Here is a 14257-nt window from a genome sequence, read left to right as displayed (position 1 = left end):
CTAGAGAGAAGTCTAGACATCTGATGATTAAAGTTATTGTATATGCCTATTATTTTACACATTACTTTTTGATTATGCTCAACTTTTTTTAGTATTCACTTATATATATTTATATGCTCTGAGGTATTTATTTAGTATGTATTTATTTATTTATTTTGTATAATTGTTAAAATACTGGGACTGTAGAAGTTCTGTTATTTAAAAATGCTATCAAGCAAAAATGTGTTACTAATAAACGTGATTTTTATATGATAGGTTAATTATGGTATGATAAAAGTAGGCCTAATATAGCCTAGATGGATCACATCTTCTAAACAACCCATCCATTATTTTAAATAGCCTAGCCTACTCTATTTTACTGACGTGACTGAAGAAAAACAGTCTGTCCTTAAAATTTTAAAGCATCAATGCAGAAAATCTTAGCTGTCTAAAATACCCGTTTTTAAAAACTGCAGTGCAGTTGATGAACACCGGAGGGCAATAAAGACCTTTTAAAGAAATTAAATGAATTTAAACCGCTGGTGCTGGTCGAGTTTGAGCAGTCAGATAAGTTTTACAATTTGATCAAGTGTGGTTTCATATTTGTTACCTTAAGCCAACATATTTACATTTATGACAAAACCCCCAAGACGTCATTTATAAATCGTCACCACAAAATATTTAGTCCACAAATCAAGTTTCCGAATCAAGGAAGCTTGTTTTCGTCCAGTGCAATTTAGTGGTGGAAAACCCCATGAAAGAGTTCTGTGCTCGTTGTGGTGTAGACAATGCAATTTAAATTGTGTAGCTAATTCTCGTAAAGTAGCCTAATTATTCATTTACACTCCTTATACTCCTTTTTAAAGATGCAACAAAAGAAATTTGAGGAACTAAAGTCTCACTCTGGAATGTAAAACAGATTATAATAATTCAAACATTGGCTGCATGTCCCTTTGGATTAAAGTGTCTGCCAAATGCATATGCTCATGAATTCATATATCTAACTTAAACTCTCCTCTGCTACTGAAAATGAATAAAACCTCTTTTTAAATCAACCATCACTGAAAAAACGATACTTTAAACTAACTTAATTAAATTATGGACAGGGGTTCCACACAACAGAAATATGTTATCTCTACTCAAATATTCAAGTTATTGTTAACTTAATTTATTTAAGTAAATTGACCAAGCATCAAATATGCAATGCAATAAAATCTTATTTTGATCTTGATTGAAACATTTAGTTAAGCCAAAGCATTACTGTTTTCAGCCCGTTTAACACAATGCAATTGTGTTTGAACATAAAATCTAATACAATGGTGTTAAAACGAAATTAATTGTTTAAATAAAGTGAACAGTATCGTAAAATATTTTTTTTGAGTAAATGCAGGATGTTAAGATCCCACAAACACACTCCCACCAGCTGAGGGCTAAAAATAGTATCAGTACTGAGTCTGACATCTACATGAATACATTCAACTAAGAGCAAACCTACTAAACAACATAGAGGTTGGGGTCAGTAGATAACTCTATTTAATAATTCAATGTTTTATTTACTAAATGCAGATTCAGAAAATTAAATATAACAAAGTGAACAAAAAATCTAAAGAAAATAGAATGAAATATAGATCATCACCACCTTGATTTAACACTTTTAAAGCCAATTCTCTGACTCATTCATCTGTAACTGTGGTGTTGGAATTCTGCAATGTAGATGTGTGTGGGCGAGAACATTTACTATAACAAAGAAATGAATAGAATACTGGAGACTGAAGATACTGAAGATGCAAGGAATTAAAAAAATAGTTGGGAAAGTGCACCGCAACATTAAATCAAAAACATCAAAACATTACCAAATTATCAAAACTCCAAGCAATATCACATCTAATATCAGATCTGTGAATTATCTCACTATTCTATTAAGTAGATAAATTAAAATTGTAAACATTTATTTATCTATCACATATGCCCAAATTATAATCCAATTAGCACGTACATTCTAAATCTTCTCTTTTAGTAGCATCCTCTCATTTTAGCAGAACACCACTGAAATTCGACAGATGCTCTTGCCTCTTTAACTTATCTGAGATTGAATTTTGCATCATCTTATGTTTATCTATAATCTCTTTCCTTCCGCTGACAGTGCGGATGTGCTGCGGAAAACTCTCCAACGTAAGGACTTTGTGCTTTGAACTGTGCGATTCATTTAAATAACTATGATTGAGACGTCCCTGCCAAAAGCCATTGAAAGGTTTTCAATAGCTTTTAAGTGTCAGCGTTATTAGGTCTTTTAAGATGCAGAATGCCTCGGGTTATATAAATCAAACGCTTGATCATTATCCCAGTGTTGTGGCAGAGGGGTGAGGTCGTGGTTTTCTATCTCTAATGAATAGGCACAGAAGGTCAAAGCAAAGGTTGAGTTGGAGAAAAGCAGGATTTTTTTATTTTATGATTGCAGCGCCGCTCATGAAATGAGTACTGATACGTTTTGGCATGTAGCTGCCATCTCTCTTTGCCCGGCAAATCTCCATCAAGTCCTCCAACCAGCATATTTTTAATTTCACCCTTGATTCATATTCATGCAATTTATGGCTGGCAGCTGGAAAGCGTAGAGGGATATAGGGGCTCACGGAGGCTTGTATAAATACACGTGGCAATATTAAGCAGAGTTTTGGGTTCACTTTATGTAACCAGTAATATATTTTGTTGTTTTGCTCTGTGTTCAAACTCATAGAAAATGCAATATCAACAAACAGTGTTGCTCAATAAAGAGAATAAAGGCAATAAACTGATGAATTATTGTTTACAGAGACTCCTCTGTGTTTGAATTGGACGGGATTAAGCATCTCTTGTTTGTAATTGGTTTATTGGAGCCTGAAGAACCATTCTCACACGTGTAAATCACTAATGCACAGGCTAAGGCATGTGTGGTTTTTTGTTCTTAATATCAATTACATCAACAAATGTTCTGTCTAAGTAATTTGTAATAATTTATTGTTGCATGTCAGGAAGAAAAGACAATATTTATTATAAATTTATGGGAAGAATTGTTCTTAATATACAGTATGGTATGACCAGCCTGGTCTCAATAAAACAGAATCGGTATAGTCATCTGCCAGATAATGTATTTCTACAGCAGGGAGAAATTTATGTGGCACAAAAACAAATGGGATTTTAATCAGGGATGCAAGATTAAACCTACACAGATCAATTTACACAAAATTCAATGAAAAGAAAAACAAGAACACACAATAAATCCTAGGCTATAACTCAGTTAGAAAAATAAAAATGGCAAACAGCTGTAATATTACAGAATTTCACTGTTTTATTTGACAAAATTTTCACATTTTTAAAATGCAGTAAAGAAAACACTAAAAAATGAAGAACATCTAATTTCATTTTACAAAAATGTTACTTAATGATTTTTTTCTGGCGCCGCAGCTGTCGGAATAGACATTTTGAACAAATAGCCTCATCTTCTTTCCCTCTTTTATTTCTTACTCTTACAACTTATAAGGATTTATCTCCTTCATTCAGCTCTCAATGCCTCCTGTTTATTTGTGAAAGACCCGAGTCTGTTCAACTTAACAGCAAACAAAGAAACTGCTTATGGATGTGACTCACGCACAGAAATGGCCCTGGGGTATCCCTGAAAGACACAGTGGCCAGGGAATGTGTCACAGGGGAACTAGAGGTCATGTTCTGATCTATGACAATCCTGATCATCCTCTTGTTTAATAATGCAGGGTAAACAGGGTTGATTTTTTATTGTTGATATTGTTGTGACTCCCTGTTTAATTCTCACACTCACACCCCCACATTCTCACCTTCAGTAAGCGCGTTAAGAGAAATGCTATTATCACATTTACAGTAACTCTTTGCATACCCATAAGAAAGAAAAGGAAAAATGAGATCCCTTTCATATCAATTGACTTGCAATGGAGAGCAAATTTTTAAGTAACCTGCATTTCAGACATTTCAGTGGAGATTGTTATAAACAGTCAGTATATTACTGAAGATGTCTCCATATTGATAATGTACAGTATTTTTGTCTCGTTTCTAGTTCTCCTAAGCTAGTTTCTCTTTTAGGATAAACATTGGATAAAAGTTATACCTCCTGAGCTATGAAAGCATTTTCTCTGGGGAAACAATATAAATGATCAAGTACATTTACTAGCTATTTCAAGTGCCAATAAAGCATTAAATTACATGCAAAAAAAAAACCCGGACCCGTGTACACGATAGGCTATGCTGATTCACGACCTCGGGAACAAGGGAGCTGATCGAGTCACAGAGACAGACTGACCGATTTAATGCATTTTAGAGGCATGGCTAACTTCTGCCATGGGTTTTCATCACGCTCTTCCATGGTTTAAAGGGACAGTTCAGCCAAAAGTATAAGTTTTGTCATCAGTTTTCACCCTCGTGTGGTTCAAAACCTTATGACTCTTTCTTCTGGAACACAAAAGAAGATTTGTGTCTATACAGTGGAAGTCAATGGGGGACAATGTTCTTTGGTTACCAACTTTCTTCAAAATATCTTATTTTGTGTTCTGCAGAAGAAAGTCATAAATAAATAAATAAAAACGTGTTTTTGTTTTGTTTTTGGGTGAACATTTAAATCCTTTAGCCATTACTTGAACTTCCAAACACTGTCTCACCTTTTGAAATGATTGTGCCAAACACACACTTCAGTAATAATCAAACCGTTTTCCAGTTTTTCTTTTTATAAACATTATTTTAAGGCAGGTTGACTTTAGCGACAGTATGAAATCTGTAATAAAAATGCCAATCAACCTTAAAAGCCCTTTTAAAGTTTGGGCCATTACACGCACGAATGAACAGCTAAATCACGGTTCGATGAAAGCGCTAAATATTTGATACATTCTTCCTTTAAAGCTTGAAATAGAGAAGCTCATTAGCTGAAGGGCAAAATGCAGAACAAACCAAAATAGTTTGGATTGGAAACCGGTCCAAGGCTGTTTTGTAAAACAGATTATTGCCTCATGTTTTCCACCAGCCATACAGAAAGATGTCATAGAGCAGAACAGCTGCGATGCCGGAAAACTACAAAGTCATTACAGAAACTGAGTGAGTTCAATATCAGAGCATTGATGAGCTTGACGTATTCCACGAAAAGAGTTTTTATATCTGTACTATTACATGAATATTGTGTGTTATCTGCATGCACGTGTGTTACCAGCACATGTTTGTGTGAGCCAGTTTGCAAAAGTTAGACGAACGCACCCAGGCTCTGTGCAAGCAACTAGTGATCTGTCAAGACGTGGTACGGCACTCCTGTGAACAATCAAATGAAAGCTTATAGCACACACTCAATTTCTGATATGACCAAGTATATCAGCATCCATCATCCAGCGTTTTTGTTCTGTGGCTCTGACATTATTGCAAAATATTCACCCTGTGCTCTGAATCAGCCACAAATCTCTTCACAGTACGATGATCTCGCTTAAGTTTTCGTGAAATATCTAATGTTTTCATACCTTGTCCAAGACATTGCACTATTTGACGCTTTTCGGCAGCAGACAGATCCTTTTTCTTTCCCATATTGCTTGAAACCTGTGGCCTGCTTAATAATGTGGAACGTCCTTCTTAAGTAGTTTCCTTTAATTGGGCTCACCTGGCAAACTACTTATCACAGGTGTCTGAGATTGATTTCAGTGATCCAAAGAGCACTGAGACACAATACCATCCATAAGTTTAATTGAACAATATAAAATTAAATGTTTACGACACTTAAATCCAATTTGCATAATAANTTTGGAACGCAGTGTACAGTGGAAGTCAATGGGGGACATTGTTCTTTGGTTACCAACTTTCTTCAAAATATCTTATTTTGTGTTCTGCAGAAGAAAGTCATAAATAAATAAATAAAAACGTGTTTTTGTTTTGTTTTTGGGTGAACATTTAAATCCTTTAGCCATTACTTGAACTTCCAAACACTGTCTCACCTTTTGAAATGATTGTGCCAAACACACACTTCAGTAATAATCAAACCGTTTTCCAGTTTTTCTTTTTATAAACATTATTTTAAGGCAGGTTGACTTTAGCGACAGTATGAAATCTGTAATAAAAATGCCAATCAACCTTAAAAGCCCTTTTAAAGTTTGGGCCATTACACGCACGAATGAACAGCTAAATCACGGTTCGATGAAAGCGCTAAATATTTGATACATTCTTCCTTTAAAGCTTGAAATAGAGAAGCTCATTAGCTGAAGGGCAAAATGCAGAACAAACCAAAATAGTTTGGATTGGAAACCAGTCCAAGGCTGTTTTGTAAAACAGATTATTGCCTCATGTTTTCCACCAGCCATACAGAAAGATGTCATAGAGCAGAACAGCTGCGATGCCGGAAAACTACAAAGTCATTACAGAAACTGAGTGAGTTCAATATCAGAGCATTGATGAGCTTGACGTATTCCACGAAAAGAGTTTTTATATCTGTACTATTACATGAATATTGTGTGTTATCTGCATGCACGTGTGTTAACAGCACATGTTTGTGTGAGCCAGTTTGCAAAAGTTAGACGAACGCACCCAGGCTCTGTGCAAGCAACTAGTGATCTGTCAAGACGTGGTACGGCACTCCTGTGAACAATCAAATGAAAGCTTATAGCACACACTCAATTTCTGATATGACCAAGTATATCAGCATCCATCATCCAGCGTTTTTGTTCTGTGGCTCTGACATTATTGCAAAATATTCACCCTTCTCTGAATTACAATTAAGAGGGCTGAACTGAATTTGTAATCGCATCAATCAGCACTTCCAAGCCAGAACATGTTCCCTATAGAGCACATATAAAGAGAGAATGGCCACCAAACACCAGATGCTGACAAACGCCAGTCTTGAGTAATGCAGAATATAGACCATCAGTCTCTTTCCTAACCCAAGAATATGCGTAATTTTCAATAGCATACAAATGAATATTTTCTCTCGCACAACAAATTAAAAGTCATTTTTTAAATGCAATTGATTAATAAAAGGCACAGGAAATGTTTTGCATTTACAATCACACGTGGCTCAAATGTGATGGAACACGTGCCCCCTCAGATTGAAGAGGCGTATCGGGTACTCGCTTAGAGAGACTTCTTCACGATGAGACACGATGCTGTAAGCTCCCCAAAATAACACTTTAAAAGCTTTTTCTCTCTCTACCTGAAAACATCTGACCCCAAACTAGTGAACTCAAAATATATTTACATAGCAATATATCACCTCAACAACCAGCTTTGTGCAATTTGTCCATTTAGCATCCCGTTGTGCAAGCACTTTCTAGTCGTTTTGACATTATGCCAGAAGTTTTAATGCCTCAGTGTTGACTGAATCTAAGCATTAAGAGTCATTATCTGAAGAATACCGATTCTGACTTGCAGGTCAACTGGGAATATTAGCCTCTAGACTCAAGGATGTTAAGAAAACCATTACATTTTCAGTAAAAGTCAGTAACAATAGGTACATTCTACTGTAACAACTTGTATCATGTGAAAGAAAATGTGTTCAATTATAATTTTTAGGCAATATACAGGTTTGAGTCAGGTTAGGTTTGAGTCACGTTTGTAGCAAAGACTTTTAAAAGTGTGACAACTAGCCCCGGTCTTCACTACAGTACATATTTCTTTTAAAGGTGCAGTGAACTAGGACCACAATTTTAACCCAAGCTTTTGTTATATAAGAGGGAATCGTATTCAAGCGAACATCATGTAAGTGTCAGACCTGAAACGCCCTTGTTACTGAAATAGCAACTGTTATTGACACGAGGCTCAGCGAACGGCACGTCCTGGAATGCACCTATAGGTTGAACACCGCCTCCACAGAAAAATATCAACGCCTACTTCTCGAGCCCCGCCCACTGGTTCGCGCATGACAGTACTGAACACAAGCTGCACAGAACCAGATAAAGCGAGTGTAAGCATCATGCCGTTAAAGATCGCAAAATATTGTGCAGTGCCTGGTTGTGGAAGAACACAGTCGCTGCATAACCGTCCTTCAGATTCCGACAGTAGGAATGCGTGAAGTTCATTTTTAAAGACGTTCCAGCTCACGTGGGGAAAACATTGAGCATTTGTTCACTTCATTTCAACGCAGATTCCTTGAACAAGTTTTTGCAGAGAGACTCAAATGAAAAAGCAGTGCTGTGCCGTCAATATTGGATCCGATAGGAATGGCGCAGCAATCTTATATGTAAAACATATACTGTGCGTCACTATTGCTTTGTTAGAGATCACTTGATATGACCTGATAGTATTACCTGGGGACCTCTAGTCATTTGTAATAATTGTAATCGGCATCTCTGTGATTTGGCGGGCTCATATATCATTTTTCAAGGTTTTATCCACCATTTGCGAATAATGGAGGCTGTTTTGAAGTGTTTTGATATTATTTCTGGTGCTGGGTCATTTTGGCCGGGAGTCTACCGTTTGTTTATTTATCATGAAAACTATAACATTTTGAGCCATGCGATTGCGGTGATCTTCTGTCCGGTTCGCGGGATGCTGACATGTACGATCATATATCACTAAACACCATACACAACTATAGGCTATACAAACTATACGCAAATCCTTGCCATCACATCCGGGAAATAAGTCCGTAAATTTGAGTAAAATCACGTTACGTAACGTTACGTGTCTAACCAAATTCACAGAAAGCTCCAACTAAGTCAACTACACAAGCTGCTATCCAATCATAGCAGTGGGCGTTTACTTCCAAGTCTTCTATGCGGCCCGCCCTTAAAAACTGAGCGTTTCTCCAGCCGGCCTCAAAACCAGGGTAGAAAATAGCCTATTCCTTATTGATTTTGATGTTTTCGAATGTAAAAACCACGCGAACGTCATAAGTAGACATCAGACAATAGTATAAAACAATAAAAACGGCCAGTTCACTGCACCTTTAAGTATCCTATACTGATCTCTAAAGCTTTAATTTAAGGAATATTCATTATAAATTATAAAATGTCTGCTAAATTAATAAAATAATAGAAAATGTCCAGTGGTATTTATAGTTGGCTACTGATACCTTTAAGGCAGTGGTTCTCAAACTTTTTCGTTGTAAGGCCCCCTTTGTGTTAAGTGCATCGCTTGCGGCCCCCCATATAAAGATGTATAATCTTAAACTTAGAATTTTAATTAAACCAAAAACATTCAGTTATACAATGCTGGAACCTCAATTATTTTGGTTGGTGGTGTCATTTTTCTGATGTTTGATTGCATAAAATCTATGATAAATTTCTATATTTCATAAAATGCCACAAATCTGTGGCCCCACTGGATCCATCTTGGGGCCCCCCAGGGGGCCACGGCCCCCAGTTTGAGAACCACTGCTTTAAGGGACAGTTCAACCAATAATAACAATTCTGTCTTCATTTACTCACCCTCAAATCTGTATAAATTTCATTGCTCTGATGAACACAGAGAAAGATATTTAGAAGAATGCTTGTAACCAAACAGTTCTTCGCCACCATTGACTACCACAGCAGAAAAAAATGTCAAAAATATATTGGATTTTAAAAATAAATTTATAAAGTGATTTTTCCTACTAGTCAATCGTGGCCAGGAACTGTTTGGTTACAAGCATTTTTCCAAATATCTTTCTCTGTGTTCATCAGAACAATGAAATTTATACAGATTTAGAACAACTTGAGGGTGAGTAAATGATGACAGAATTTTCATTTTTGGGTGAACAGTTCCTATAAATCTACTTATTTACCTGTTGTAAATGGTAAATAAATCTAATTATTTCTGTTGATTATTGTTAACTAATTGGCTTAATATATGGACATTTTACAAAAAATGTACTAAAAATAAACTAAGATATTTGTTACCAAAGCAATGAGTTACAATGCATCCAAATAACCACAAAGAGCAAGTGCTGCATAATTTATGTAAACCATATTATCTTATTTACTGGGAATTTCATTTCTTGATTACATTTCATTATTAATGAAAGTTATAACATGGGATTGATTGTGGGTTTTTCAAAAATTGTTCTACTGTTATTAAATCAAGTACCAAAATAATGTGCAAATTTGCCGCCGCCGTGCAAAGTGAGAGAGGGAGAGACAAAGGCACAAATCGCTCAGTATCTCCCATATACTCGTTCAGTGCGACACACGGGAGCGCGCCAAATATTCAACCCCCGTCTGCACCAGACCTCTCTTTTTGTCTCCAGTGCGCTTCTTTCAGTAACAAAACATGTCTTGAGGTGCACTACTGCGCCATCAATAGCGAGCGAAACAGACAACATATATTTATATCATCCGAGAGTTATAAAAGTTAGAACATCATCTTTGGTATGATAGGTTTGGTGTGGACTCTCCGCCGGATTGCGCAGCGCTTTAGATCGGAGGCAAGTTTAAAGTCGAAACGCGTCTTGGATGAGAATACGCTTGGAAATGGAGAAGCAACATCAAACGCATCCAGAATGGATTTGACAACAATCCCTAATTTCTCGCTGAACTCAACTGCGGATACTAATGACACGAACGCACCGAGACCCCCGCCACATTCACAGTACGCGGCGGTGTTGATTATTCTCGTGGTCACCGTTATCATCCTGGTGACCATCGTGGGAAATGTATTAGTAGTGGTGGCCGTTTTTACCAGCCGTGCGCTCCGTGCGCCACAAAACCTCTTTTTGGTCTCTTTGGCATCTGCTGATATTTTGGTGGCCACTTTGGTCATCCCGTTCTCCCTGGCCAATGAAGTTATGGGATACTGGTTCTTTGGCAGCACCTGGTGTGCCTTTTACCTGGCTCTGGACGTGCTATTCTGCACGTCATCTATTGTCCATCTTTGCGCCATAAGTTTGGACAGGTACTGGTCGGTGACCAAAGCGGTCAGCTACAACCTGAAGAGGACCCCACGGAGAATAAAAAGCATGATTGCGGTGGTGTGGGTTATATCGGCTGTGATCTCTTTCCCACCACTAATCATGACCAAACACGACGAGATGGAGTGCTTGCTGAACAACGAGACGTGGTACATCCTCTCATCCTGCATGGTCTCGTTTTTTGCACCTGGTCTCATCATGATTTTGGTGTATTGTAAAATCTACAGGGTGGCCAAACAGCGCGCAGCCACCGTTTTTGTGGCTAAGAACGGGATGGAGCGACAGCCATCGCAGTCGGAGACATGCTTCGTGCGTAAAGGCAAGTCGGAGGTGGAGAGCCCCAGCAGCAACAGCTCTGGCAGCCGAGAGCGCAAAGGCGAGCTGGATGACATCGATTTGGAGGAGAGTAGCTTCTCCAACAAACAGAGGAACTCTCGCTTCACCAAAAGCAGGAGAGTGGACGGGGCACAGCCGTGCCCAAGGCAAAACGGACGCCTGTCATGGGCATGTAGTCGCACCTCAGACCTCGATCAGGATCCGAGGGCGCGCAAGCTGTCCTTATCCAAGTCCAAACTGGCACAGATGCGCGAGAAGCGCTTCACATTCGTGCTGGCCGTGGTCATGGGAGTGTTCGTGCTCTGCTGGTTCCCCTTTTTCTTCACGTACAGCCTTCATGCCATATGTCGGGAAAGTTGCACAATACCGGATTCTCTGTTCAATCTGTTTTTCTGGATTGGCTACTGCAACAGCTCAGTGAACCCTATAATTTATACGATTTTCAACAGAGACTTTAGGAAAGCGTTTACAAAGATTATGTGCCATAGCCATGCGCGCTCGTAAATGTAGGTTCTGGCGTGTGTACATGTGAACGTTTACCTGCGTTTGACATTGTGCGGGCACTCTCAACGGAAAAAAGTGTTTGTTCGCGTGGTCCGCGTCTCTGTAAATAGCATTAAAATATGAGTGTTTTTCTCGCAATTTGTTTACTGGAGTGTTGTGCACTTACAAGTGAGATTTTTAACACCATTCTGTACGCAGGCAGGTAGCCTGAACAAATGTGAAAAGGAATTCCAAGATCACACATGTGCCAGTCCGATTTACACGTTTATTTATGGAAGATGACTAATGTTTGATTAGTGAAAAACTGGATGAAGTCTGTCACTGACACTTTATTTGAGGACATACATGTGAGACATTTAAAATAAAGTTTTTTGAATTGCATTTTCAGGACCAGTGTTTGTGTTTTTGAATGAACAATAATTATTGAATTTTAAATAAAAAATGAATTATATTAATATTGTATAGCACTAGAAAGAGTGAAGCGCCCTTGTTGCTGGTCCTGAAATTGATGCCAAAACCAGAAAGTGGAAAGCTGTTAAATATATATACTGCATACATAAACACATTGTTTCCCAATTTCAGCTAATAATAACTAATAATACATTTTTAAGGTCACACTGTAGGTTGCTCAAGCTGAGAATATCTGTCTATATTCCATTATCATAATTTAAATGCAATTTATATGTCAATGCCACCATATCTATTCAACGAGCTCTCCACATCATATGAATCTTAGCTGAACTGTTGTAAAGTAGCCTCTTTATATCTTTACCATCTCACACTAGTCAAAAGAGTATTGAGCCAGAACCCTATATGGAGTTTGTTACTCAAGTAACTTTACAATTAAGCGCTTTAAGGCCTTTATGGAGTCAGTCTTCAGTTTTCACAGGAATGCGTGAACTGCAGTAATGTTGCAGTAGAGAAATTGCTGTTTTGAAGGATTTTCAAAGAAGCCCAAATGGTGCTTCAGGAATCTATTTGAAAAATGCACGAATCTGCATAAAGAATGTCTGTTGTCATCTATAGATTAAATAAAGTGCACATTTTACATAAAATAAACGTAAAATATTTTAGGAGGAATAATCAATAGTGGTAATTAATTTACCATCGCGCTTTTAATGTTTAACGTAGGTTCTGTGTTTGATGCACTTCTTTAAAACCTCAGCCTGGTGTTGTATCCTGGTTGTTCTTTTCTGGCATCAACCGGTACCATATGTCCTAACAAGACAGCTGTCAGAACGGGTATAACATTATAACAGGCAATTCTTGCTCTCCTACTTGAAAGCTATTGAAAAACTTCCATCTCTGAAATCTGCTTTGGAGAACAGCTACATCCTATCCGATGGCCAGAGCTACACTTCGAAGAGAATAAAACAGAATAGAAAATTCTGCCTGCCATTCATGTACACACCACACACAAAAGCATTCAACAACATACAGTGACGTTACACTGGACACATTTGCTGTTTAAATAAAGTGATGTTTTGTCACTTTTGAAAAGTTTATGTAAGTGAACTCTTTAATAAGCTTAGTTTGTTGGGGTTGGATGTATATTCTGTATGCAGGTAGATCTCCAGGAGCACGATTGAGCATGCAGGCCCATGCATAAGATAACACTTTCCATCAAGACTTGAAGAGAAATCTCAACATATGTTTCAATGTACAGTGATTGCAGTCGGTTGTAGTCCAAGTAAAAAAGAAAAAAAAGAAAAAGATAAAGAACAGAGCATTTGCTGAAACGGGTTGGCTGAAATGACTAAAAACACATCCACTTTTCTTGTTTATTGATGACTGTAAAAGAGAAAAGAAAATCACATGAGAGAAAGACAGTGGGGTTAGATCAGGGAAGGCCGGGGGCGTGCAACAGATGCAACATACGCCTCTGATGAGGAGCAGCATTGTATACACCGACAAATAGTTAAGGAATAGGAATGCATGAAACCTCAAAGCAAAACAGCTTTTCTTGTTGAAGTTAATTAGTAGAGGAGAAATAAGGCAGGGCAGATGCTTTTGTCGTTCATCCCATGACTGAGATGATCTGAGAAAATGGTGCTCTCTTGTGCCACAAACCGTGTTTTAAGGACATGTCTGCTGGTCCAAAACACCTCCTTTAACACCACAATGAAAATTCAGGATTCTAAGTTATTTAAACCGGCAAAAAAGGAACAGATGGGATTTCAGACATGAATTAAAAAGAAATCTTATGTAAAATGACTATGAAATATTTAAGATTATGCAGTAAAGAACTATTGATGCCAGTGATTGCCTATAGAGAAGCCTGAGGTAATCTGCCTATAGCCTTTAACTGACAGATACCTGGTCAGATGGTCTTCTCTACCGGGCGCTGTAGTTATAGCTGCCTACTGCTCCGGGTGTACGTGTGTTCACCACTTGCTGTGCGTGTGTTCACTACTCTCTGGATGGGTTAAATGCAGAGGTCACATTTCGGGTATGGGTCACCATATCTGACTGATAGGTCACTTTCACTTTCACTTTCACTTTCACTAAAGATCATTAATCAAATGTAAGCTTATTCATGACATTGAACACTGAATACCTAACATAACATAACATAACATAACATAACAT

At 37.8% G+C, this 14257-nt stretch overlaps 1 protein-coding gene across 1 annotated transcript; it reads left to right on the top strand.

The window, feature by feature from the left end:
• Window positions 1-10114: 10114 nt before the first annotated feature.
• adra2db (adrenergic, alpha-2D-, receptor b) lies at window positions 10115-12026 on the top strand. Its single transcript, XM_057360602.1, has one exon. It carries the CDS (start codon window positions 10292-10294, stop codon window positions 11666-11668), a length of 1377 nt encoding a protein of 458 aa, XP_057216585.1. The 5' UTR covers window positions 10115-10291; the 3' UTR covers window positions 11669-12026.
• Window positions 12027-14257: the final 2231 nt, after the last annotated feature.

The sequence above is a fragment of the Triplophysa rosa genome, linkage group LG19 (genome assembly GCF_024868665.1).
Source record: "Triplophysa rosa linkage group LG19, Trosa_1v2, whole genome shotgun sequence".
Taxonomy (NCBI): Eukaryota; Metazoa; Chordata; class Actinopteri; order Cypriniformes; family Nemacheilidae; genus Triplophysa; species Triplophysa rosa.
Note: the sequence above shows the minus strand (reverse complement) of the source record. Positions and strands in the feature narration are given on the sequence as shown.